The sequence below is a fragment of the Abrus precatorius genome, unplaced genomic scaffold (assembly GCF_003935025.1).
Source record: "Abrus precatorius isolate BTA unplaced genomic scaffold, Abrus_2018 Scaffold8, whole genome shotgun sequence".
Lineage (NCBI taxonomy): Eukaryota > Viridiplantae > Streptophyta > Magnoliopsida > Fabales > Fabaceae > Abrus > Abrus precatorius.
This window is the reverse complement of record NW_020874428.1, coordinates 36,925,466-36,953,195: the sequence shown is the minus strand read 5'-3', so window position 1 is coordinate 36,953,195 and position 27,730 is coordinate 36,925,466. Positions and strand designations below refer to the sequence as shown.

At 28.8% G+C, this 27,730-nt stretch overlaps 2 protein-coding genes across 3 annotated transcripts; both read right to left on the bottom strand.

Moving 5' to 3' along the window:
- Positions 1-16,650: 16,650 nt before the first annotated feature.
- LOC113846368 (NAP1-related protein 2-like) lies at positions 16,651-20,565 on the bottom strand. 2 transcript variants are annotated; one of them, XM_027474539.1, is made up of 10 exons: positions 20,344-20,553; positions 20,007-20,129; positions 19,858-19,908; positions 19,668-19,739; positions 19,414-19,527; positions 19,259-19,320; positions 18,023-18,083; positions 17,838-17,866; positions 17,627-17,653; positions 16,651-17,159 (listed from the first exon to the last, which is right to left on the bottom strand). In XM_027474539.1, the coding sequence occupies exons 1-10, from the start codon at positions 20,458-20,460 to the stop codon at positions 17,006-17,008; spliced, it is 810 nt and encodes a 269-aa protein (XP_027330340.1). In that variant the 5' UTR covers positions 20,461-20,553; the 3' UTR covers positions 16,651-17,005. The 2 variants fall into 2 exon arrangements, with proteins under 2 accessions (XP_027330340.1, XP_027330339.1); XM_027474538.1 differs by having other exon boundaries at positions 16,658-17,171; positions 17,627-17,668; positions 17,810-17,866; positions 20,344-20,565.
- A 3,077-nt stretch (positions 20,566-23,642) lies between these two features.
- Positions 23,643-26,819, bottom strand: LOC113847181 (activating signal cointegrator 1). The gene is made up of 4 exons (XM_027476105.1): positions 26,586-26,819; positions 25,545-26,225; positions 25,349-25,447; positions 23,643-24,248 (listed from the first exon to the last, which is right to left on the bottom strand). Exons 1-4 carry the CDS (start codon positions 26,739-26,741, stop codon positions 23,937-23,939), a joined length of 1,248 nt encoding a protein of 415 aa, XP_027331906.1. The 5' UTR covers positions 26,742-26,819; the 3' UTR covers positions 23,643-23,936.
- Between the last annotated feature and the right edge of the window lie 911 nt (positions 26,820-27,730).

Sequence of the window (27,730 nt, the reverse complement as noted above, 5' to 3'; positions counted from 1 at the left end):
TCCATTTAACCGATGTGTTCATTTTACTTTTCATGACTGTAATTTGTCATTTGCAATCCACTTTCTTTGACCCAGAGCGTCTAATCGATTAAAATATTATAAGCATTGAAGCACCCTATTAATATATTAAAAGCTAATTGCAGCGCTTTGCAACTTTGTTAGACATAACAAATATATAATAACATGCTTATTATGGCCTCTTTCAAAATACAGAAACTCGACCTCCTACCTACTTTCTCTCTCTTCTAAGAAACTGAAAATTCAAATAAATGCGCAACTTAATTCGTAAAAATTTTAGGACACAAATACACAGCGCCCACGTGAGATTCCTCAGCTTTTTACACCACATATGTAAAAGCTCTTGTCGCGAAATTACATGCCAAGAAAGGCAAAGACTAACGTACCGACAAGTTGACAAAATTTTAAACGCTCTCTTCAATCCTTGATAACGACTCTAAACTCAATAGTAAAATTTGATAGTCAAAATCAAACATATAACATGTTTTAACTTACATCAAAGAAAATGCATGCCCTAAATAAAAACACACACACACGCACTACAATTTTGTTGTCTAGAAAGAGAAAGCTCATTTCTATCCTAATAGTTTTTTACACTTTTAAGAAAATAGTTCTCGTGTACGGTCGAATTGTTGCGTTCAAGTTAATTCAATTCAAATTTTTATATATTTTGTCAGTAACATTTTCTCATCGTTCATTGCGTCTGGTCCTATTTAAAACAAGTATTTGTTACCAAAATAAAATAACAGTTTAAAAAAGATATTCAAAAGTTAACCGTGTACATGAAACAATAATGGTAACTAGGGTGACGCAGGAAACGGCTAATTATATTATTTTTACCCCTTATTATTTATAAGTGCATAAAATATTCAACTGGGTAGCTAACGATGCTTAATTATTAATGTTAATCATATTTATCATTTAATTAACACTAAATTCTTGTTTGAAAAATGTTAGCTCATCAAGTAAATATAATAATTAGTAATTAGCTCCATATCCAAGAATAAAAGAAATATTAGTGTGAAATCGAAACGGATAATGGAATTACGTAAAACGATGGACTAAAATGTACGACTTGTGTCCTGTCCACGAGGGCTTCGCAGACCTGCGTTGTAAGCAGAGAAGTGGACCAGATAGATATTAAAACTATTGCTCCCTTTTCTAATTACCGCATACGTGCCTTGCTACTTATGTGTGTCATGTTGAATAAGACAGCTTACCCTCCGCAAAATCTATTTATCTCGTATAACTGTAGCTTATGAAATGATAATTAATATAAGAAAGAAAAAAGCTAGGAGTTAATTTTAATCATAAAAAATATTTTTATTTGAATATAATTTTAACCATTTATATAACTAGTAATTATATATTAACTTCCATCATTTCTCACAGTGCATATATCCAGTGGCACCAAACTGTAATTTCCTAATTAATTGGAGAAGCTAGCTTGAGACGCAACAATTTCAACCCAGTCAATGCATGTTTGGTCCCACTCTGGTCCAACCACAAGACTTGTATATGAAAAGAGTTTAACCCAAAGTTTAATCAAATGAACAGACATATTATAAACATTTATATGCGGGGAGGAGAGATTAAGAAGGATTCATGGGGATGGTGACACCAGCTAGAGCAACTAATCGGTATTTTTTGTGTTTGGAGGTTGCTGTCATTCACACTTCACAGAGGACTCGGATTCCACTATCTTGTTCTTTCTTGTCACCATAATTCACAACTAAAATATCTTTTTGCCCCTCCAACACCTCTACGTCAAACCATTCTTCAACTATATTAGTTATATCTAATTACTATAATAACTGCCATAAAACATACGGCGTAATTCACAAAATTTGCTAAGAACATTTTCTTTACCCTTCCATTCTGACAGTTCGTATTTAAATTAGGTGAATTCGCAGGAAATTTAAGTTGAATTAACCAAAGTTGTGTGTATGATCTCTCATTAATTATTCCTTGTAATCAGTGGAGTAGAAAAGTAAAAATGAACTAATGGATGATATATACAGTAGTTGGTTAATTTTATGAGCATGAATTGGAGGGCAATTAATTAATTTAATTAGGCAAAAAGATATAGCTATATCTAGGATCCAATTATTAATGAGCAGTAGCATTATCATGCTACTGATATGCAGACACAGGGATATAATATAATATATATGTATCCTAGTTGGCAATGACGTTTGACAACAATTTGGTGAGCATCTGAAGCTCTCTGTGCGGGGATTGGCTAAGTGCCTCTTTAGTTTCGACAGTTGGAATCTGGGTGTTCATGGAGCAGAGAGTGCAGAGAAACACTCACCACTGATAATATCTAACCATTCTTACGCTGTGCCAACTCCATTTACCCTAAAATAATTCATCACTGCAGCAATAAAGTAAGGTTAATCCGACATCTACTATTGCAAACTTAATTTTCTCCAATTTTTTCTCCATCTATATTTCATCAATCTATTTGTTAAAAAAATCACAAAATAAATTATATTTTTTATATTTTATATATCTTAAACATTATTTAATGCTTCACTAATTAATTTCATAGTAATTTAAATATATTTGTATAATATAAACTAATTAAATGTAAAATTACATCCTTATAAATATTTATCTTTTAACAAATGTGTTATATAATTATTAATATGTGTATGTTATAACCCTAAACCCTGAAAATTTAAATCAAGATCATATAAATCATATACAAATGGTTCTAGTTATAAGATTTCGAAAGTTGTATGATCACTTTAAAAACTTACACGACTTTCATATATTTTAATTATAATTATTTATAAAAAAATTAATTATCAAATTTTATTTTTCTCATTCTTACGTAAAAATATTTTCTCACTAAATAAGTTCTCATGTACAGATGAATAGATAGATATAAGGATGATATTTACTAATATTTTAAAGAAAAAGATCCATTTACTCTAACAATAAGTATTGATTAACTTATTATGTTTGATAATTTTTTTTATAAATATCAATTTTTATTAATTTATTGATTTAAGAATTTTTAATAAGTAGATTAAGTTTATTAAGTTTTATTTTTTTAAAAATTAATACTTTATAAAATAACTTTATTTGAATGTATAAAATATTTAAAAACATGAGCAACTATCAATAATAGAATTATATATTTTTTAATATTTAATTTATCTCTAAAATTTAATGTGCATGATATTAAAAAAGGTACTATTATGCAATTTAACAATGAAATTAATGAAATAAAAATTTTAAAAATTATTAAGTAAAGTAATTAGTTAAAATTTTGTATAAATGATTTGTTTATTAAAAATTTTAATTTAATTATTTTATTAATAAAGTATTTATAAAAAAAGGCAAAATTACACTTTTTGTCTCTTAATTTTAGGGTGAAATTCACTTTCGTCCTTTAACTTTTTTTAATTTATTTTTGTTCTTGAAATGTTATTTTTTTTCTCACATTAGTCCTCTCTATTAGCTCTGTTATATAATCTAACAGAAACATTTTATGTGACGTTAAAGTGACTTAAGGCCGTTTATTTAATTATGTGTGAACTTTTTTATTTAAAAAATACAACTTTCTCTCTCCTCTTTCATCTTCCCGCAGCTCTCCAACATCTCTCCTCCCAAATCCCTAACTCACCAGTCCTACCTCCCTCTCTTACAACCCATTTTTCCCTTCTTACAGCTTTCTCACTCCTTTCTTACAGTTCCAACACCTTTTCTCTCCAACCCACCAACTTTATTTCTCTCTCTAGCTATTTCTTTCTTTTCTTGTAGCTTTGCCATCCTTTTCCTCTAACCCACCAACCTTGTTTCTCTCCTTCTGCAGCCTTCATTTTTTCTTCCCTCAAGTGAAGCATTATTAGCAGCACAAATAAACAACAAAATGACAGAAGATTCATATTTCACAAAAAAAATTAAATAATTATACATAAAAAGTAATGAAATTTGAAGTTTGATGTAAATATAAAATAACTCAATAAGCAATATAGTAAAAAGTTGCAGCTTTAAACTTACATAGAGAAGGAGCATAATAGATATATTTTTTAAATCAAATTTATAATTAATAATTGGGCATAGGTTGGTACTTTGCTAATTTATTTTGTAAATTAACCAAGTGATTCAATGGATGTTTTGAATAAAATTTTGGAGGTAATTTTCTATTTAGTTGGAGGAAGGAGGGAGACAAGGTTACAAGTGTAAGATGAGTATGTTTTCTCACTGTTGGCAATAAGGAAGAAGAGGGGCAGGGAGTTGCGGGAAGGAGGAGACAAGATTGGTGGATTGTGAGAACGGGTGGAGGAAACTGTGGAAGAGGAAGGGGAGGGGAAGGAGGAGACAATGTTGATGGATTGGGGAAAAGGGTAGGAGTGTTGCAGAGAGGAAGATAAAGCTCCTAGGTTGAGGGGAAAGAGGTGATGGAACAGGAAGAGAAGGAAGGAGAAAGGAAGTTGCGGAGAAGAGAAAAAGAGATTGTGATAGGGGAAGGGAACTACCGAAAAGAGAAAGCTGCTGCTGGAGGAGGAAGGAGAGGAGAAGTTACAACTTAGCACTATTTCACTATTTTTAATTATTTTTTAAATTAAAAAATTCAGGTTAGATTAAATAAACACCGTTAATATCATCTCAGAGCCATGTAGAAGTTTCTGTTAGATTATGTAACAAAATTAATGGAGAGGATTAACGTAAAAAAAAATAATACTTCGAGGACGATAATCAATAAAAAAAAAGTTAGAGGATAAAAGTAAATTTCATTCTAAAATTAAAGAACAAAAAATGTAATTTTATCTAAAAAAAATTAGTTTAACAAAATTTATGCTTAAAACAAGTGAATTTCCAATTCCAGTCAGTTCTCTCTAATTTCACGTGGATTATTAATCTCAATACCTTTGCACTGTCACTTCCTCGATATTATTAATATTCCTGATAAATGGTTGCAATTAAAAAATCCGTAGTTGTATTTCTATCTTTTCATGTTCTATTAAAAATAATAATTTTTAACTTTTATTTCTATCTTTTAAAGTAATATTAAAATGTCTTAAAATATTTGTCCAACGTATATATTTTAGAACTTAAATATAAATAAAATGACTTGTTTTTATTTTTAACACTGCTACTCTAACAACATATTTTTTCAATGTAATTGTAAAAAAAAGTTTAATAATATAATAATATTTGGTTAAAATTATCCATTTAACTAAAATTTTCTGTGCGTTGCACAAGCATGATTTTTGGTTGTCTTAAAAAAAAGTAATGATATTATTGTCTGTAAACAAAAAAAATACAAAAGAATCATATTTTTTATTTCAGATTTACATTATATCTTGACTATTATATGCTTGCCTTAGATTAATTTTTGAGAAATAATTGTTTTTATTCAATACTTTTAAAAATTTTACTCAAAAATATTTTTAAAATATTAAAAACCAATATAATGACACATGTAAACTTTAAAGAACTCAATTAATACTTTTGTCTTTTTCCTTAGAGCTATGAAATTGAAAGCAAGAATAAGCTGCCACCTCCATTGAGCAATATATCAACCTTCACATAGGAATTACATTATTCAACATTTTTGCCACCAAGTTGACAGCTTCCAAAACCTACTCCAACTTCATTTCTGAACAAGCTCGCAACACAGACTCATATGAAAGGCAACCACAACAGTATCACATACCACCCACAGGAGCATGAGGCTAAGATTAATGACCTCTTATTCACCGAGCTAGAGAGCAATTGATTTAGACACACTTTCATTCAAGTTTTAGACAAATCCTGTAATTTGAGAGAAGATGAAGAATTTGTTTGTTTTATAATTGAATAATCAATTTTTGTATTTTTAAATGCAAAAACACACATTCTAATAAAGATACGTCTTAAAAATATTCAACAGTTCAAAATTAATTTAATTAAAATTCATTGTCTTATCAACTTTAAATTAAAGGCAAATGAAATCATTATACAAATGGTCAATTGTCATAAATTTGGGACTGAATATGAATGCCCAAGGGTCCAATTCATTGCACTTAAGTGCAACTTACTTACGCAAAATAACTACATAAAAAGATGGTTGCTTTCCTCTTCAAGTGTGTATGTATTCTCTTATACTGTTATTCTACTTAATTCTAAATTAATTTCAGTTTTAAAGTGTTTTTATAAGTAATTTCCCCTTTTATTTTTATCTCTGTGCCTTGAAGATTCAGATTTAGAAAAACATGCCACCTCCATTGCTAAAACTATAGTAATATTGTATGTATTATTCAATCGAACAAGAACTGTGCTGAAAAAATATATCGTAAAATACCAATTATACTTCAAGAAATATATAGATTGATATACAAATAAATTAGTATTTTGAAAGGAATATTAAAAAAAAAATTTATATACTTTTAAGCGTAGACAGTTGATCGGAGTTGTTTCAATTTGATCACGAATGCTTTAGAGTTTGATTCTTAAAAATGAAATTATGTTAAAATTTAACATTTTAAACTATTAACAATAGCATGTCTAATTAAAATAGTCATATATCAAACTTTAGCATTGTCAACTTTTTATTAAATTCTATAAATTAATTAATTTTATTTTTTTTTAAAAAGCACGAACAAAAGTTTAAAATTATAATAATTTTGTATGCATAAATATATTGTTTAAAAATAAAAATGGGTGCGGAGGGTCACATCACTTTCTTCATTAGCATTTTGCCTGCCGCTATTGGGCACTTTCATGAAAAGTAGAGCCCAGTGAATCCAATAAAGGGTAAATCAGTAAAATCATTCATGACATACCCCACGCGGTGGATTGGCGCGTGTACGCACTCTCATATTATTAAAAGGCATATATACTCCGTATGATACTGAAAAATTGGTTCCCATTTATTTGGATTGGGATGTCAATCTCATCTCATTTTCTCAAAGTCATGACCCCAATTGATTGTTAATAAATCGATAATATCCAATCGAAAGAATAAGCATAAGTTAAACAGTAGTAGGTTCATCATGCTTGAAACTTAATGTGAGAACATTTCTTAGTTATTAAATTGATCAACATATCTTCTTTCTTAAAAAATTGAATTCACTCCATTTAAACTTTAAGATACTTGTGAATTTCCCAAAACAAAAAGGGCAAATTATATTAATATTTATTGACATTTAACACAATTTTATATCATTTTCTTTTACCCTATGCAATGTTGTTTTAATTTATAGAATAATACAGTATTATGTTTTTTTCAGTTAATATAGATCTCGCTTAAATTCTTATATTGTTATATGAAAAAAAAGGGAAAAATTGATGGTTTCAAAGAAAAAACATCGTGTTAAACTAGAACTTTAACTATTATGTGACGAATTATGAGCTATATTTTTTATATAATTTAGGCCCTTTATTAGTCTGCTTTCAATCTAATTTTAAATTTTTTATAATTTTCATTATTAATGACTTTTTTTTTAAAAAAAAAAACGTCAAGCTAGCAAACTTGCCCATCAAAATCAAATATCTATAAAAGGCTAAACCCAAGTTAGAGACAGAGGGTTAACTAAATGATCTGACAAGCAATTGAACTAATAAACTTAAACAAAATAAAAAAGTAATTTAAAGACACTACTAGTGTAAAAAAATTATATATTATTATTCAATAATAAATTATCAACTCAACAATAATTATTAGTTTTTGTGTTAATTAATATAAAAAATATCTACAATATATTTTAATTAGTTAACAATATAATAAAAATAATATTTACACTAATAATATGCAAAAAAAATTTGTCACTAACACACTTTTATGTTTGTAAAAAGAAAATTTTGAAAGAATGATTTATTATTTTTGTGGATGGTTTGGAGGAAAATTATTTGTAATTTTTTGAAACATATCAAGTAAATTATTTTATGATTTTTTTATTAATTTACATATAAGTTTAAGTTTGTTGTTTAATTTAGAATTTGTTTTACCTATATATAAAAAATCTCATAACAAAAATTCTTCTAAATAATTTCAAATTAAATATAAAAAAGAAAACATATAAAGTAAACAGAATAAATTTAAACCTTGAAATTATGCCCTAATTTTAGTGAACTCAAAAAATAGAATTCACCAGAATTTTAATTATACAAAGAAAAAAAAATCTTAGAAGTGAAAGAATTAAATCAGATTTCAGCTTTGCAAACCCTATCCTGAGACCGCAAATGAATCAAAAGTGTACAGAGCAATTTGTTAAAAGAAGTGTCTTAATTAAAGATGTGAGGAGCAACTCCTTTAATTTTTGAGATGTAAAAAAAACTCAGTACAAATGTTATTTGATTCACTGCCATTGAAAGAATCTCTCGTACTCATTCATGTAAAGGTGTTTCCAACTACTTTCAACTTTCAAATAATATCAAGAAAAAAAGAAAAACTCGTCTGCCAAAAAAGTGTCCTGATAATATTGCACATAATGATCTACGATTAGTTAAATTTCAAGTTTTGTTCTTACATTTTATGTTTTTTTTTTTAGAAAATACTCTAAATTTTAATTTGTACATAAACATTTCTTTTTACAGATTGCTCTCCTTTGATGATATTATAATTTATAAAAGTTTTAGAATATATTTTTTTCACACGAAGTAAACTAACAAATATTTATTATTAAGTATAGGAATACTTTTTTTTTCATATAAAAGCTAAAACAGATTATAAATTTATTTCATATAAAATTTAAAACAAAAAATATTATTAAGTATTATTCTTTCTAATCTATTTTGAGGCAAACACAACTGAATTATCTAAACTAATAAAAGTATTTAAAATTATTTACTTTTATTTAAAAATATTATAACATAAGAATTTCACCTTTATTTAATATTATTAAACCTAACCTTATTATCTTTCTTAATTTTAATTTTAATTTTTTTTAAAAATTATTTATTAAATTCAAATAAAAATATAATAAAAAATTATAATGTCTTATTAAAAAGTTAATAATTGTTTTTAAATATAACTTACGACTAGAAAGATGGTATGGAAAGCACGGAAGAAGTAGAAGGGAGTGGATTATAAGAGATAAATTTTAAATGATTCTGTGTTAGACATTGTATAATATTAAGAGAAGTTTGAAAGTATAGAATTAAATTTTATGAAAAACGTAACAGATGTACGAATGATAGAGAATTTAATTATGAAGTGAATATTAATAATAATGTAAGGATGTTTGAAAATGAGGTTGACCGAGGTGGACCTTTGGTGGTCGAAACTTATAAGGAAGAAAATTAGTAGAACGTAGGAGCTGAGGAAGGATTATGACAACTGAGTGTTATTAATAAGGAATCAACAAGAGACAAGGATATGACACAAAAAAAGTTTATTAATGAATCTTACAGTAATTATTAGACCTTCTCATAGGTCAGAGACGAGACTAATCATGTATTGAATACTAGATTCTCTTCAATTTAATGTTGTTGTTAGGACGGTAGTGCAAGAAAGAATTAAAACAATGAGGAAAAAGTACGATTCTAAGTTATGAGCTCGATCTAAATTTATGAAAAATAATTATACGAAGGGATTAAAGTTTGGGCCAAATATTTTGGATATGTATGAAGAAATATTGATTGTACATGTAAATTAGATTAATAATATTATTAATTCTCTTTAAAGTTATAATTAGTTAGAGTTCTCTTGTATTTTAAATTTATCTTTAATAAAATATGATGTTTAGTAAAAAAAATTTATTATAAAAAAACAAAAAAAATTATTTTTTATAAACATTTTTATGTCTTTTTTCATATAAATACTGAAAATAGTAAATAGCGTTAAAAAAAATTTTATTGTTTAATAATTTTTATTGGCTAATTGAATCTTAAAACTAATTGTTAAATTAAAAAGTTTAATTATTTTAAATTAATTTAAAATTATTTTATACTTTATTTATATACATTAAAATTAATATAATATATTGTTATAATTTAATGGTTTGATCTATGAATAATGTTTTATAGACAAGTTATTATATATATATGTGTGTGTTTATTTTTATTTTAATATATTTTAACCAGCTATATTTTTTAAGTTTTTTTAAAAAAATCAATAAAAACTTAAAAAAATATTTCACAAAGATTAATTAAAAAATAATTTATAAATATATATTTATATTATTTTTGTTGGTCAGATGTTAATCTTCTTATGTTATATGTTTTAGGATAAAAATGAATTCTATAAATTTGTTGAATAAATATAATTTATGAATAACATATCAACTTTGGCTAAGCGAGAAGCTATGAATGCAGAGTAGAGGTATGCAAGTCCATCTTATCCGGAGGAGTTTAGAAAGGTCCAATGACGCAGTACCATTTAACACTTATATATCCTGTCAAATTTCTAAGTTCACCACCCAACATCAAAATTTTAGTTATTATATTTCTCTTTTATATTTTTTATTTATCTCTCTTCTATTTTTTTAACTCTTCTTTCTACCCATTACACACACACTTGATTGGTGTCAAATATTCTTTTTTCATAGAATATTTTAGCCCAAGCGGAGCCCGAGAGGGAAATTAACTGTCAAGTTTTTCTATTCAAAAAATATTAGTTGTGCTTTATTTTTTACATCTTATATGAATAGTAATAATATAATGATGCAACAACGAAAGATAAATATAACTTTTTATGTAAATATTAAGTTATCAAAATTATATATAAACTTTTTTAACGAAATTGGGTTATCGTAAACAAGTGACATGCTACACATAACTTACACTATAACGATATATTAATTAAGGACAATTACGTACAAATACTCGCTAACAACGGTGAGAGCGAAATGGATATGATAATAGTTTAAAGTTTAGGGTTTATATATATAAGTTTACATTTTGAGCAATAATAATTTCATTTATTAAATTTTTTAGTTTATTTAACTTTTCTTACTATAAAATTTTTAATTAAATTAAATTACTAATATAATCATTGTTAGAATAACAGTTATTTGCTTATTGATACACATATGTATTAAGGTTAACGGTTGATTATCTATGGATTATATAAATGCATGAATCTTTAACACAAATAATCTGGTTCTAGGCGCATCAACTTGTCTCCATGAATCATGCAATCTTCAAATCGGTGTTGGAAATGTCGGTGAAATTAGCGGCAAAAACTAGTTCTTTAACAACATACACCACACCACAAAGGGGAAAGTCACAGTTCCAGATAGATGCTAAGTGCAAATCAGAAAAAAGGATAACGACCATCCAATACACCTATGGGCAAAGGATGAACCAATTGAAAAAATCATTTACAACAATAACAAATCTTCATCTTGATTCAGAATTGAATGTTGAACTCTGAAAATTGCAGATTATATTTTTATGAAGCGTAAAAGATTTGAAGACAAAATGACGGGAAAGATTGAGTGGTTTTAGTCAAAATAATAGAAAATTTGTAAATTAGTGTGAAAAAGAAGGAGAAATTACCTTGTGACTTACGAGAGAAGCATGTTTCGGTGGACGCAAGCCAAGGATCAGGAATGGTGAAAATTTATATTAATTTAAAAAACCAAGCAAGAAAGAGAATGAAGAAAAATAAGAAAGGAAAAAAGAACAAGAAAAAAAATTACAATGGAGCGAGTTGCATGAATTCATGCCAAAAAAGAATAAAACTTCATATATTGTGAGTAATGACAGATGAAAGCACAGTAAAAGTTGCGTTTCACATAACACATCATGAAGGCTATACATAGAGAAGTTCTCTAATGTTGGGTTTAGAAATGCTGTGGATAATTTGGAATCACTTATAAAGAAGCTTAGCATGTTTGACGAAATAATTCTCAGAATCAAGTTTGCATCCAAAACCATGGTTTTGACAAAAGCAACTTTAATTTTGTGATGGGAAAAAAATCTAATTGCATGTGATTCAAAAAGATGCGCTCATAATTTAATGTTGCAATATTTTTAACGAGACATACATCTTGATTGACAATTAAATGTCAAAATATTTTTTTAATTAAAATATCTAAGTAACATTGCTTTTATCAAAATTATTTTCTTTTAAATTTAATTTTAACAAAAAATGATTTTATAAAATTAAATCATTTTAATATCAAATTTATGGACAATACTCATTAAAGACATTATAAGTTGATGAGTCAAGAAATTAAGTAAAAGAAATTTCACATTATTTAATGTTAGACAAGGTAACTAAGTATATAAGGAGTAATATCTCACCATTTATTACTTTAAAGTTTTAGATAAATATGATAATTAAACTTAATTGCAGTGACTTGCTCAATGAATTAGTGAATACTTCTCTTTATAAATATCTATATACCCCTTTCACTCAGCATAATCAACTAGGCTAACTAGAAAATAACAAACCTACGAAATCGTCAAACTACTTTAAATCTGCATAAGATAATACATACGATTACTAGTGAACGTTCTGTATCAAGTTTTAGTTTATGCATGTAGCTAGGTTTATTTATTTCATGAGGTTAAACAGCAAAAAGTAAATGACTTCTGAAACCAAACCGCTAATCTTGATCATAATGATAGTTACTTTTATTTCTTCTTATTGCATGGTAATTGGTAAGGACATTCTCTAGTTATACTTTTTCCTGGACACTCTCTTACACTAACTTGTTGCACAATATATAAGAATTGATTAACCAATTCCTTTTAGTATATTGCTTAAAAAAATTGAAACTAGTCATGCATCAAAGTGAGAAAAAAAAAATAGTACAAACCTTTAACTATTAAGCCACTTTCCTGTGGATCAATAAGTCATTGATTCTGGTTGTACATATTCAATTCTCTTTAAATAATGTTTAAGATTTCAATTTGTGTATTAAAAGGCCTTTATCAAAAGAGCTAACATAATCATTTCCCATACAAAATTATACATGCTCTAAAAATCACCTTGGTTCAAACGTCATTTGATCACAACTAATATATGCATCCCCACAACTGAAAGAAATAATTTAATATGAATAGTTTGCCAACTTTTATACAAATTATAATTATTAAAAATTACTTAAATAAAAAATATTCAATTAAAAAACACATGATACATTATAACTCTTTCTTGTTTTTTCATGAGATTTTTTTACTCTGAGTTTTGAGATTAAAAACAATCTTATACTAAATGTAACGGAGTGATTTTTTGAAAAAATAAACAACTGTTCCGTTTTAATAAATATTTCTAATATATTTTTTAAAATAAAAAACTGCAAATTTGTATAAACTTAATATTCTAATCTTTTAATTATTTTATACATACTATATATATTTTAAAGAAAACTTCATTCTCAAGCATACCTTAGCTGTAATCAGAGCTTACTTCCAATGATAACATGATAAGTCAATTTAGGGCAATGGCATGGAATAGGCGCGAAGGGCACCGTCTGTGACCCGTCCTCAAAAAATCAAACCATTCTGTCACACTCTTGAATCCTCCTTACTAGACAAGGCCATGAGAAAAAGAATGATACCCATTCCTCCAACACAAAATAGGGCAACATAAGTTCCACCGTGATCTCCCCAAAGAATAACCTAAAATTGATTTTGAATATTTTCATTACGAGATAATCCAAACGTTAAGAACACAGACTTTTATGTGAAAAAATGTAATGATGGTACCGTATGTAAGAACACAGAAGAATATAAAAATCCCATGTCAAATTAACATGATAACAATAAGTAAAGCAAGAGACAGACTTGGTAAAATAGGAAAGGTAACATAGTATCAAATTTATTCCACCGAGTGAAAAAAGATTCATAAAAATCCGAGCTTTTCTACGTGCCGCTTTTCTAGTGCACAAAGATAGGATTTGATTTCCCCGGCTTGTCACTTTATTCTCCAAAAGATGAATTATGAATTGACCTTTTACTGTTCATGTTCCAGAATAATTTTCAGCACACAGCATAGGCCATTCAGCACAGTGTTTTTTTTTTTAATAATTTTTTAAAACGAAAATATATAAAATATGTCTGTTTTGGCATTCTGGGCTGGTAACTTTGCTGTCTCCAAAAATAATTTGCAGTACATGAAAGATGCCATGCCCTCTCGTGTGCCACACTCTGCCACACAAATTAAATGCACTTCCTTACCCTATCCCCCTCTGTTACAATTTTGTTTGTGCCATCTGAAAAAGCTGCCCCAGTTTCTATAAAATCCTCAAGCACCAAAATTAAAATACGTCATTCAAAATTTCCCCTTTTTTGGACAACAATGGTTGAAAGATCGGTCATGGGTATGTGTATCAATTTTGGATCTGAACTCCAACACATGCAAGAAACCTTGTAGGCTGGTCCTTTAGATATTAAACGAGTGAATGAATATTAGCCACAGCTCGTTTTCCTTGCTGAACTGGCTTTTCTTGTCTTAGCTAAGATTTTATTTTAAGAGATTTTCTATTGTTTGAAATATCATCAAAGTATATTTTATATTTTTAAATCTTTGATAAATTATAGTCTGACATGTGATCCTAATACGTTGTAATTTTTATTTACGCAATTAAATTTCTGCAGGTAAAGTTTTATCTCCACTCACATTTATTCGGATGAATGTATTGCGACAATTTCAATCAAATTTGACTTTGCAGCTCCAAAAGAGATATATCTCTAGCGCAAAAGATATTATGAAGAGTTGTTGCAAGTTATAATATCTACATTAAATCAATGGCATATAAGTGAACAATTTGTCAAATAACTTAAGATATGATATTCTTCTAAAATATATGAATAGCTTTGAAGCAATCCCCTTGATGCCGATAAAGTGTTTTCTAAAAAGAAAAAAAATGATAAACATTAAATATTTTACATCAATAAATATTTAACCCATAAACTTTCATTATTATCTCAGACTTTTGTTAAATGAAATAAAAAAAATTTAACAGTGTTAATGTATCAGCGAATATCAGTATCCTATAGAAGATTGAGTTTAATTGTAGAGATTTAGATTTTAAGATTGAGTTTAATTTATGATGTGCCAACATTTAGTATTTCACCATATCTCAAATACGATTACATCTTCTATAATATTTTTTTAAAAGTAAACGTCAATATAAAATTTAATGACGGTGCATATTTATTTTCTTTATCTATCTGAATATTTCATATTATACTAATTAAAATTTGTTGTTTAGAAATTTTTTTCTGTGAAAACAAAGATGGAAAAAGCTTAACTATCAAATGGAATATTACTCAATTAGGAAAAAAAGGAAGGAAATTAATTGGTGAGTAGCAGCCAACTTGGGAACACTGATGCTGACTTGAAGTTTAACGCATTAAATACTTTTAAACTTGCATAAACATCATGGTCAATTCGTAAATGCCACTGAGAAAACTCCACCACGGTGATTTGATGTCCGCAGACTTGGTCCATACTATCCGCGCATAAAACACGTGGGTCTTGTGTGTTCCGATCCTTTCAATTATGTCTCAACTTGCTTCGACGTGTCTTTAGGATGATGATCTCCAATCCAAGAGAAGCAATTTTTACTAGAGGCAAGTTTCCTAGTTATCCGATCTAACACACTCAAGAATGAATATACTATTGACTTGTTCCATTGGCCATTGCATGAATAGCAAACATACTCCTAAAGCACCGACCAACCAAAAAGGTTACAAATCCTTTGATTATATGTATAGTACAATTCAGCTGGTGACTTCACTCTACTCAGCCATGTAGAGGATTTCGTTAGCAAGTACATTGCTAATATCTCGGGGCCACTTACGTGTGATCTTCTGAGGTTGTCGTAGGCTAGTAGCATCAATAGTGCTTGTGGGAAAACTCCACCGAAACTGATGCAACAGCACGCACAGCATTTACGTCATCAGATACCTGTGCTGTCAAGTACAACTTCGGGTTCAGAATTAAAATGATGTTGCACGTTTGCACGTTTGGCCCAAGATAGGAGACTCAGTCATCGTATGGTTTGGCCCAATCAAGTGGTCTTGTTCCAGTTAAACCTTTTGTTTTCTCTATTTGGTCCTTGGAGTTATTTTAAAGACAAGCAATAAAAAAGAATCAAACCGAACTGAAATCGGTAGACAAGCGCTTCAATATCTTTTGAGCAATGCACACATTCTGAAGTTTGCAGTGCCGCGAACGACATTGTAAATAATACCCTAGAATTTCTAGCTTGGTCAAGGTATGTTTGAATTCCATCAACCAATATGGAAGTTAATTGTACATTCAAATGCCCGTTGGCTACAGTAAATAATACCTTACCTGGCAATGATGCTATGCAGTGAAACTTAATATTCATTTTGTGAGCTCTCATTTTTTGAATCCACGTTGAGTAACTAGGACATACGAGTTAAAAAAAAAAAAAAAAAGTGTTGGTGAGGCAATATATGTTCAATAAGATATGATGTATTATAGCGGAGTTTTTTCTCTCAATACCGGCAGCACAAAGCCCATTCAGGAGAGCAACCTGAACAGAATAGGTATGTCACAATTACAACATGTTAATAGAGCTATTTGCATGAAAAAAGTTAACCACGGCTGCAGGTATGACTGGATTTAAGTTTGCAGGAAAGCTTCTAAGGGAACAAATTCAAATGAAGTGACAGAAAAGTTTCCAAGGTATGACATGCAGTTTATGTCCTTAGTTGTGACACAAAAGTTATGCATGCAGAGATTAATTGTTCTAGTATTCATTACTACTAAATAGAAAAGGGAAGGAAGAATCATTCCAACAATAGTCATCATCAGGTTGGAGGAAATAGATGGGATAGCATTGTAATGGCGGGGAACATCAGTAAAAAGCCTTGAATGGCAATCCTTATGGTAAGAAATCCAAACAGCTATACAATAAATATTGTAAATTTACTGTAGTTTCACAACAAAGATCCAAGAGAGCTAATATACTATTAGTATCACGAAAAGTGCACCAGGGATGAAACCAGCGGAAACGACTTCACAGGGTAATTTATAGATTAAGGTCAGAGAACCACTAATTGCCTTTGATAGCTCCAGCAGCTGACATGAGTCAACATCTCAAAAAAATGGCCATGGTCACTATATGCCCAAAAGCCTACTTACACAAAACCAGAGAGAGAAAAAAAGAAGAAAAAAGGAAACATCATAATGCACTTTTTCAGTTGTCATCGTCATCCTCGCCCTCGCTTTCATCATCGTTCTCATCCTCCTCTTGGTCATCATCAGAGTCATCCTCATCCTTTCCCTGCCAATGAGAATTACAATTTAATATTTGTATCCACTGTTACAGAAGTTGCAATGTCATTAATTTAAAATACAAGTCTGCATGAGTGACTTAGATCATTTAAGAATGCTATTCTTAAGAAAAATAGCAATCAGTGGGATAACTCGTCCCTTTTATATTGGTATCAAACATTTTAAGATGTGTTCACATTTTTTATGTTTTTGGATCATGAATATGAACTGACAAAAACTTTTAGCATTATGTGATGTCTCAAAAATGACTTGTACATGCTAAAAAATGACACATGCTGCATTAAACTATGCCCCCTATAATTGAATATAAAATTTGAGTATCTGTTGACTGGATTTTGGATGGATCCAGCAATCATCAAGTTCCATAAAATTATTAAAAGCAATACTTCAAAAGCATTTGACAATTAACCATGCTTTTTGTAAGAAAAATGGAACTTCAATTACCTCATCATCAGCTTCATCATCAACATCCTCTTCATCAGGCTCCTGCTCCCTTAAAATTAACTACCATTAGAAATACAATGGAAGAATGGAAGTAGAATTTGGAAGTAAAATGAATAATGATGCACAATCTGAAAGCATGATAGGTATTGATCACAGAGAAGATAAAAGTGAAAGTTAACTAACATTGCTGAAATAAGTGAGCGGGTTTGGCCATAAATCATCCTTGATTAATTCTGCAACCTGCAATTTAGAATGCAATATTGCTCCAAGATTAATGTGATGAAGGAAAAAGAATAAACCGGAAAAAAAAATGACTCCTAAGTAGAGAAAGTAAAAATCTAAGGCAGAGGATGCACATATCTGGAACGAATTTCACAAGATCAGGAAAAGGCATACCTCATCATGAATGTCATCCATATCATCTTTCTGCTCACAATCACTAAACCAAGTAAAGAAACTGCATTCATCCGCAAAAGAAATTATAAATATTAACCATTAGTTCCATGAAGTATGTACAGAAGGAGCTTTGACAATATTTCGCACAAATATATTAAATAACAATTAAGAACAAGAAAAGCTTCCATCCACAGACAATAAAGAAAATTTATTAAAAGCTGCCATATCTGCTTTGCCTACTAAATTCTATGTCCTGCTTAAAATTACTCCAATCATGTGATTAGATATTGAGAATGCATGCAAAGGTTTCGGTAGAGTAATGCACAGCCAGTAAAAATATTCATAGGAAATGGGCAGATTTGCATACTTTCATCCTAGTTAAGATAAGATTTCAAAACAAGACTGGAGACTTGAAACTTCTGACTGAGAAAATTGAAGTCATTTTTTTCTATCAACTCTTGACAGGTCAATACTTTCCACATTCTAATTTATCAAATAATATTTCAGACAGTACTCAAGTATAGAAAAATATGCTATGACAGAGAGAAGCAAATTGAAAGTTGTTACCGGTATATTTTAAACATCAAGAGTGTCCCTGATCCTAACCTTCAATCAAGTATACTAAAGTAATAATACTCTCCTGGATATTTCTTTTGATTTTGTTCCTCAATTAATTGACAGAAATTCATGGAAGGTTTAATTTATCATCCAAATATTTACAGCTGAAATTGTTGAGGAGATCTTAATGGTATGATTCTTGAAGAAAACAAAATTAGTTGAGCATGCTTAAGAAGAACAACAATAATGTCTTTGGAGTTTTATTAATCGGAAAGAGAGAAAAATAGAACAAAGAAGACAACAAAAAAAAAATTAGACTATAGACAGTAATAAAATATATGATCCTGCAGTAGTTTCCTAGACATAGAAACTAGAAGAATATATATTTTCAAGAACAAGATTAAAGAATCAGAAGGAAATAATTGATTATCCATTCCGACCCAGCGAAAGAATCAGAAGTACACATGTCTAGTGGAAGCATTTGACATGAATAATGTGATTGGTTGGCAGCGAATAATATGCAACAAACTTTTCCTTTACTTAAAGAAAAACCACACTGAAGAATATCAAATGACCTCTTACACAAAACTAATATGTATGCAACTCCGCATGCATGTGGCTTTCTTTGTTTACAACATTCCTGTACAAAAAAAAAGAAAAAAAAAGGAAGGCACCAACCTGACATCAAAAGGAACCCGCTTGTTCCCTTTCTTGTCATGATTGACTCCATTGGGTATTCCCTGCACATTTAAGCATTATGTTTCAAAGTTTAACAAAGTAAAACAAAAACTATAGATGCTGATAGGGGAGAAAAGGTGAACTCATAACCCTACCTTGCCCTCTTTCCATTTTATGGGGGTAGCAGTTATCTTTGTTGTTCCTTCTTCAAGGAAGGTAAAAGTCTTTGTAAGCTTTGTATCCTCAAAATAGGGATTGGGACTGAAATTCTGAAAAAGAAATAATTAAAAACTGGTCATTTTTTGGCAGTAGAAAATTAACATCTGGTTATTCTTCAACGAATAGAAGAAAATGGGATCTTTATTTTCGGGGAGGCAGAATGAGAAAGAGATGAAAGGGGGCAACTTACAAAGGTGATTGCATAGCCTGATTTGACATCTTTATTGTCTTCAACCTCAAGAGAGCCCAAATACTTAAATATCTATCAAATAAAGGGTGTCGACAACAAACTAAAGTTCCTCAACAAATGAAACCGACAGTAACATGATAACATAATAAACATAATACAACTTTGGTGAGTACAAGGAAAAAGGCAAAACCTTTTGATCCTCCTCGTTCAGAAGTTCACTAAGGGCAGGATGACTCAAAAACTACAAAAGGATAACAAAGACCAATTAAACAAAGCATTTCAAACCATCCTAATAACAAAACTCCCACAATCAAATTAACAGAAACATAAAAAACTCACAGCAGTCAACCAGAAATCAGGAATAGATTTGATAATCTCATTCCGCTTATCATAAACAGGCTTCCTAATCTCATTGTACTTCTGCTCTATTTCGAGGACCTTATCACTTGCCTCCTCATTGATCTACAACGAAGTTCAAATCCATCGTGAATAGGATAAACATCGTCCATAAAGCCACAATTCATAAAGCACGATTATAATAATAATTTATTAGGTTCACTTAATCCGGAGAATCAATAAATTGCATGAGCACGGAGGATGAAAACATAAAACATTGAATTAAATGGAAGAATTAGGATTTAGCATAGAATGAAAGGGGAATTGGAAATGAGGAAACCTTTTCTAGTTCGTCTTGGGTCTCTTGCAACTTCTCGATGGAGAGGACGAGTTCTCCGTCAATAGCATCCTCCAAATTCTCAGTGATTTTCAACTTCTTTGACCTGTCGCCTCCCATCTTCTTCCTAACACCTCCGAAGTGGGCGTTTGTTGCAGAGGAGGCAAAGTGAGGAGTGTGGGATAGAGAGAACAATACGGTTAGGGTTTTGGGGGTTTATGTTCCAAACTCCTCGTTGCCGAGACACGTACATATAGCCTATCACGAGACAAGGGTTCATTCAGGGGTGTTTTTGTCATTTTCTCGATATCACTTATCTTCTGGTAAGAAAATTTATTATAATTATAAATATTTCTATTATAACATTTAATAATTTCAATACATTAAATACATTAGCATTTAATATTATCAATATATTTAATTAATTATATTAAAAATTTATTATAAATTATAATATTATCAATATACCAAATTATATATTTTTAATAAAAGTTTATCATATATAATTTTTAAAAAAAAGTGATTTAGTATATTAATTTTTTTCTTCCAAAAGTTAATATTTTTATTGTAATTTCACCATAAATATTTTTGGGAACTGCAGTTTCGGAATCAAGTTATCTTTATAGCAGTTTTAGAACAAAGTCGTGTAGCAATGACTGTGGAAATATACAAATTTTATAACTGAAATGAAAACGGCTCTTGAAAATAACATCTTTTGACCTCTGATTTTATTCAATAAAATTATATTAAAATGTTTTAGTTGAATTTCAGCGTCTTAAAAAACACATCGATCCATTTTAATAATCAGAAAAATAAAAAATAAGTATTTAAAAGTGAAATTTATTATGAAATTTTCATGTTTGAATCACTCATTTTATATGAGAAAATGAGACCAATTTTTTTTCTATACATTAGTTTTAATATCATATTTAGAGAAAATTCTGAATTAATTTCAACAACAATCAAAAGGATTCAATTTTTAACAAGATTCCCACAAAAATTAACAACATTGTAACAAAATTATTAATTTGAGATTAAAAATTAAAAAAATAAATCACTAATTTTGTAAAATATTTATTATTTATAAATTTAGTCAGGTTACAAAATTGTAGTACTGAATTTTAAAGGAAAATACTTTAAAAAAAAATATTACCTTTATTATATTAAATATCATCTCTGTGTTGAAAAATCATTTTACTTTTATGATGTGAAATAAAATAAAATTATAAATACAAATATGCTAAGTCATTATGCTTCCACATTCATAAAATTATATTATTAAAAGATAAATGATTTTTTAAAATATTTTAAATGCTCATAGAAAATATAAATAATTAATGCAAAGTACAATAATATTATTAATTATAACATAGTTGATAAAAATTAATTAATTACTATTTTAACATAAAAATTATAATAGGAAGTTTAAAATTTTATTATAAATACAATTAAAGCGATTGTTATTTTTATTATGGGCAATATTTATTAATAATTCCTTATTTTATACATCAAAGGATATAGATTAAGAAAATAGAAAATATAATTTTTTATTTGAAATATTTTATTATATTTAAAATAAAAATATTTCATAAATTTAGTAAAGTTAAATTTATTATATTTATAAAATAAAAAATATTCAAAAATTAAAAATATTATAATATATTTTAAAACATTTATCACATGCATATACTTTTTTATTTTTAAAATGTATTACTAAAAACATTAATTAAATTTAATAATTTTAATCTATAAATATAAGATGAAGTTAATGTATTTAAGAGAGAGAGAGAGGCAACAATAATAAATATAAATACAACAAGTAATTTAGTCAAGAGAAAAAAAGAGATAAGATTAGAAGACTAAATTTAAAATAATAATAATAATAATAAATTATTATAAAAGATATCTATTATATTAAATACACAGGAATGTATTAAATTTTTTAAATAACAAATTATTATTAAATTGAACTCTAAGACTTAATGCTAATATTTTAAAAAAAGTATTTAAGAAATAAATAATAACTGTAACAAAAAAATTAATAAATGATTATCTTAAGAGTTTTAAAGCCATTAAATAATATAATAGAAAGTATATCAACTGTAGATGGATAATTATTTTTATACACTATATGTTGATTTTTTTAAAATGTATATATATATATATATATATATATAATTTTTTTAGAAAAGAAAATAATAAATATGATAAATAATAATATCTCTCTGTGGATAAAAAGTAAGGTTTTGTGTCTATTCTTCAATTTCAAAACTGAATATCAATTTTAACATTAATTTTATTAATCTTTTATACTTTTCTCTCTCTTAAATTATAATATATTATAATCTCTATATATATAAAAAAAAGTAACCATCTATATATATATATACTTCAAAATTAAATAAAATAATATTTTTATCTAATTTTGATCTTTACATTATATTCTCTTGTCAACTTTTATTATTAGTTGAGAAATTTGTGCCCACTTACCAATGATGCTTCATTTGAAATTCTTTACTACCATAAAATCATTTAAATTAATCAGTGAATATATGGACATGAATCTTTTGCCGTTATGGTAAGAACTAAACGTTTAGTCTATTTTTATTTAAACAAAAATAGACTCATTTAATTGAAAATAAAAAAATAACTAAATTTTTTTTATGTAAAATTAACTTAGACAATATTTTTAATTTAAAGCAAATTTTATACATGTGAAAAAATAGAAATTAATTGTAGGAAAGAAGGGATTAAGAATGAGCGAAACAGGAAGAAGGATTATCATAAAGGTGGTGATAAAAAGAAAGGAGAGTGAATGAATTAAATATAGAGAAAAAAGGCAAAAGTGAATACAGTAGTAAAGTGAGATGAGAATGAAAAAAATAAGAGATTGGTTGAGTATGGAGTAGAGAAAATTAAAGAGTTAACTATGAGAAAAAAATAAAAATTAAATATGTAGATTAAAGAGAAAATATTAAATATGAAAGAGAAAGAAAGGAGAAGATTAAAAGAGAAGATACAAAATTCGTTACTTAAGCTAATTTTGTGTAAATTTTTTTGTCTTTTTCTTTATTCTTGTTTAAGTGAGTTATTTTTGCTTAAACATTAGATAGAGATTTGAATCCGTGAATACATGCTGATTCCAATTTCATACTCCATTGATCGTAAGAATTATCTCCAATAAGGCACCTTAAATATTAAAATAATTTAGTTTTATTAAAAGATCAAACGAAAGAAAACATCTAACCATCGTTCATTTTTTTTCGATGACTTGTAAAATATAAATAGGAATAGATTATAGTATTTAATAATTAGATGACTTTCAATTAAAAAGATACTATACACGAGTTATTATTGCGTGTCCAAGGCACACATCAGAAAATACGATAGATAATATCTGCATATTGCATGGAAAAAGTAATAATGCCGCTGCCTACCATTCTGAACTTTGTTTTACCTTCTTTCTGAGGAAAAAGAATTCGGAGCATTGAACCAAATACACTGTTAATTTCAAGTCTTAAAAGCGCTAGTCAACAGAAAAGCTGGAGAAGGCACTCTACTCATGATCATCGTTCAGTAAACATTCGCTGCCGTCATCAGTTTCCTGAAGTTACTTGCCAAAAATTCTCATTTGAAGCTGTTGCCAATTGGTTTTCCATCATATAATTCTTCAGGTCATTGCTATCATGCTGCACCCTCCCAGTAATCTCCAAGCACAAGCCCTTGCTTACGCCTTTATGTGATTGCTTATCTTTAGCAGACTTCCTACTGAATCCCAGGTCCACAAAAACCGGCTGAATCTTAAGAGTTGGATTTGGTTTAATACGGTTCACTTCCCTTTCATCTGGTGGTCGTAATATTCTGTTGTCAGATTGTAATTCTGAAACTTCATCTTCATTCAGAAGGACCTGCAAATATAAATCAGAATAAAAAAATGAATGAAAAGCAGGCACTCTGCATAATATTAGGGTTGCTGTAAAAAAGTATATGATGACTACTATACAAGCAACAACAATGGAAAGAGGTGAAGACGAAAAGTGGATAGCATTGACCATAAAAGGACTTTTGCTTGTCACATTTGAGAGTTCCATTCAGTAAAAATCATAACTCATAACATACAAAACCATCAACAATGGAACACGTTGATAGACCTCTAATAACTAGTCTATTATAAATGAAATAGACCGGGGAACAGGGAACCAGACCCAAAAGGGCCTTAACTCAATGGTGGAACCATGGCAGAAGAACATATGATTGATACTAATAAGAGACCTAAAGTGTGAAGGGTTTATGTTAGGAGGAAGGGAAAGAAAGAGTCAACTGCTAGTTAGTTGTTAATATGGTTAATAGATCCTATAAATAGAGTTAGATTTTCGAATAAGGGGACTTTTGTTTTTCTGTAAATACTGTTAGGAAGAACTTAGTCTCTATACAGGAGCTGACAGCTCTGGGGATTCTTGTAATCCTGGTTCTTGCTAAAGAGATCATAAAAATTGTCAATACTCTTCAGTCTTTTTTTTATTCTACTTCTGAGAGCCTAAAACTCAATGTAACATAATAGGCTTAATTGTAACAGTATATACTAGTGGGCAGTTAGTTAGGAGGGAGGTTTTAACTGTTTAGAAAGCAGCTGTATAAAAAGAGGGAAACTACATTGAGGCATCTTGGAAATGGGAATTGTGATTGAGACTTGGGAGAAACCTAGATCTCTTGAACATCTAGGGAATCCATGTTCTTTCTGCACATTTTTTTATATTCTTGGTGTTGCACCGCATTGGGGCAAGATCAGGATTAGGGTTCTTCAATAACGATACATTTTTCAATTCATATTTTGATCTAGTATGATCACAAGCATAATAACTTGATATACATCGGTAGATTCCAGGAAATAATCACACGAGAAATTTGTTTCCAATTCTACTCAAAAGATAATTCATCAGCAACAAATCCAATTAATAACTTTAGACAAGAGTCACAAGGCCATATGGCTAAAATTAAAAATATAAACCTTGCGGCCAACTAGATCAAAAGTCACAACAACTCTATTCCGTTTGGCTCGCTCAGCTTCTTCCATCTCCTCTTGTTTCTTCTTTAACAGTTCTTTTTCCTAAAAAAGAAGACAAAATTGAAACAGCTGAATGTGTCATAACTCACATAACAGTATCACACATGAATGTGATTATGTTGTGGACAAAATAGAATACCTCCTTTGACAACCAACTGTTTCCATCAATCTCATAATAGTCACTTTGGTCATCAATGACTGTTGTACGAGCTGAAGAGTTCCGGTCATATTCAACAAGCCTCTTTGCATAAGCTTCAGCAGCAGCCTCGGCATCTGACAAGGGAGGCAAACTTTCTTCCAGACCAGCATATGAGCTTCCCTCTCTCAACACAAGTGCACCACAAAAATTGCAAGGTCCCTCTCCCTCTTGTTCACAAACTATTTTGCCACAAGATAAGCAATTACTGATCAGCCTGTGACGACGTGCTTGACAAGAGCACGGTCTTCCCTGCTGGAAAACAATAGACCCTTTAGCAGCCTCAGCAAGTGAAACAGCTTTCCCAGCTTTCTTCTTTTTGGAATTCGCTTGGTTTCCCTTCTGTGATGTTCTTGATTCACTACCTGGAGCAGGAGTCTGATTTTCCTGATTACTGCTAATCACATTCTTGTTGGGTTCGGCTGGATAACTTCGGCCCGTCGCTGCTTTTGGTGCTCTTGACGATTTCTTACTTCCACTTGCAGATGTCTCAACAGAAGGTGGTTTGACATAGGCATGTAATTTGGTGGTTGGAACATCTGAGTTGGTACTCAATTCTGAGTGACCCCTCCGTCGTAAATACTCTTCAATCACAGTTTTCCCTGTTTCCTCCCCAATTATATTCTGCAAAGAAAAATAAAGATAAACCTACTCAGAGTAAAATCTTTCATTATACAGGGAGCTTATAAGATTTCATCACTAATACAACAGAGAATCTGAACTTCTACAGCAAGGTCCACCATAAAACGAATGCATTATAAACATGTTCAAAACAAATCATCCTTAAACTTCAAATTTGTCCTCCTAGAGCAATTAAATTAAAGCCTAATATAAGTGATATCAAACCATACTATCTCTTTTGGCACGGTCATCGCTTGCGGAATAAACTTAAAAATAAAATGGCGAATGATTCACAAATTCACATCACGGCTACGAAATTAAAGGCAAATTGATACCGCGCTGAAAGAAAAGAAAGGAGATTACGTCAAGGTACTCTTTAGCATCTCGTGGGTGAGCAAGGTCGCAGTAAGAAACAAGGCCTTTAATGATTTCTTGATCCAATCCTAACCCCAAACCTGTTTCGATCTTTGAGCACAATTCCACCAGCGCCTTCTCCAGCCACTCCCCCGCCGATTCCATTTCCTCTCTCTGCCCCTACTCAGCTCTTCGCTCGTCACATTTCCATTCGATTTATTTTAACACTCAAGTTTCTTTCGCTTTTAGCATTAAAAAATAAATAAACTTTGATATACAGATTTACATAATTTTTTTATGACGTCTTTTTAGATTTTATAATAATTTAAAAAACGTGTTTTTAATTTAGACGATAAATTAAAATTAATATATTTTTATATGAAAAATTAAACAAATTCGTCATATTTTCAAGAATAAAAAATATACTTGAACTTTTGAAATATGTAATAATTGAAAAAGAAATACGATTCTCTATATAAGAAAAATCTCATTTTTAATAAAATACATTATTTATTTTTAATTATAAAATTTATGAATTTTTAAAATATTATTAATAAATATTTTGTTATATTAAATACGACTAAAATTTAAAAAATGACATTTTAAAGTAAAATAAATAAATTAAAGTTTAATTGAAAATATTAAATTCTAAAAAAAAAAATCATAAAATTAGTCTTTGTAATTGGATTTTTAGTCTGTATAGGAAAAATCTTACATTTTCATTTGTATATAAAAAGTTGTTTACAATTTTGCTCCAGTCATTTATTAAAGTTAAAATATTATTAAATTTAATTTTTATATTTGACACTAATTTTTTATTTTAATATTTGTATTTTATTTTTGTCTCTTTAAATAAAAATTTGATATTTTAAAATAATAAAGACTAATTTATAATTTGTTTTCATATACAAATTAAAATGTTCTTTTAATAAAATTTTGAAAAATGGCATGTATACTAAAACTGTAATATAACCTATTAAATAATTGTAGGAGATCATCGCCCTTAGTTAATTAAAATAGTTATATTTTATTAGATTTTGTAATATATTTTTTTATCACATTAAAATCATCTTGCAGTGAGGATAATTATGATGTGTCTAAATAATAATAATGAATAAATTATTAATTTGTTTTTTTATTTTTAAGATTGATTA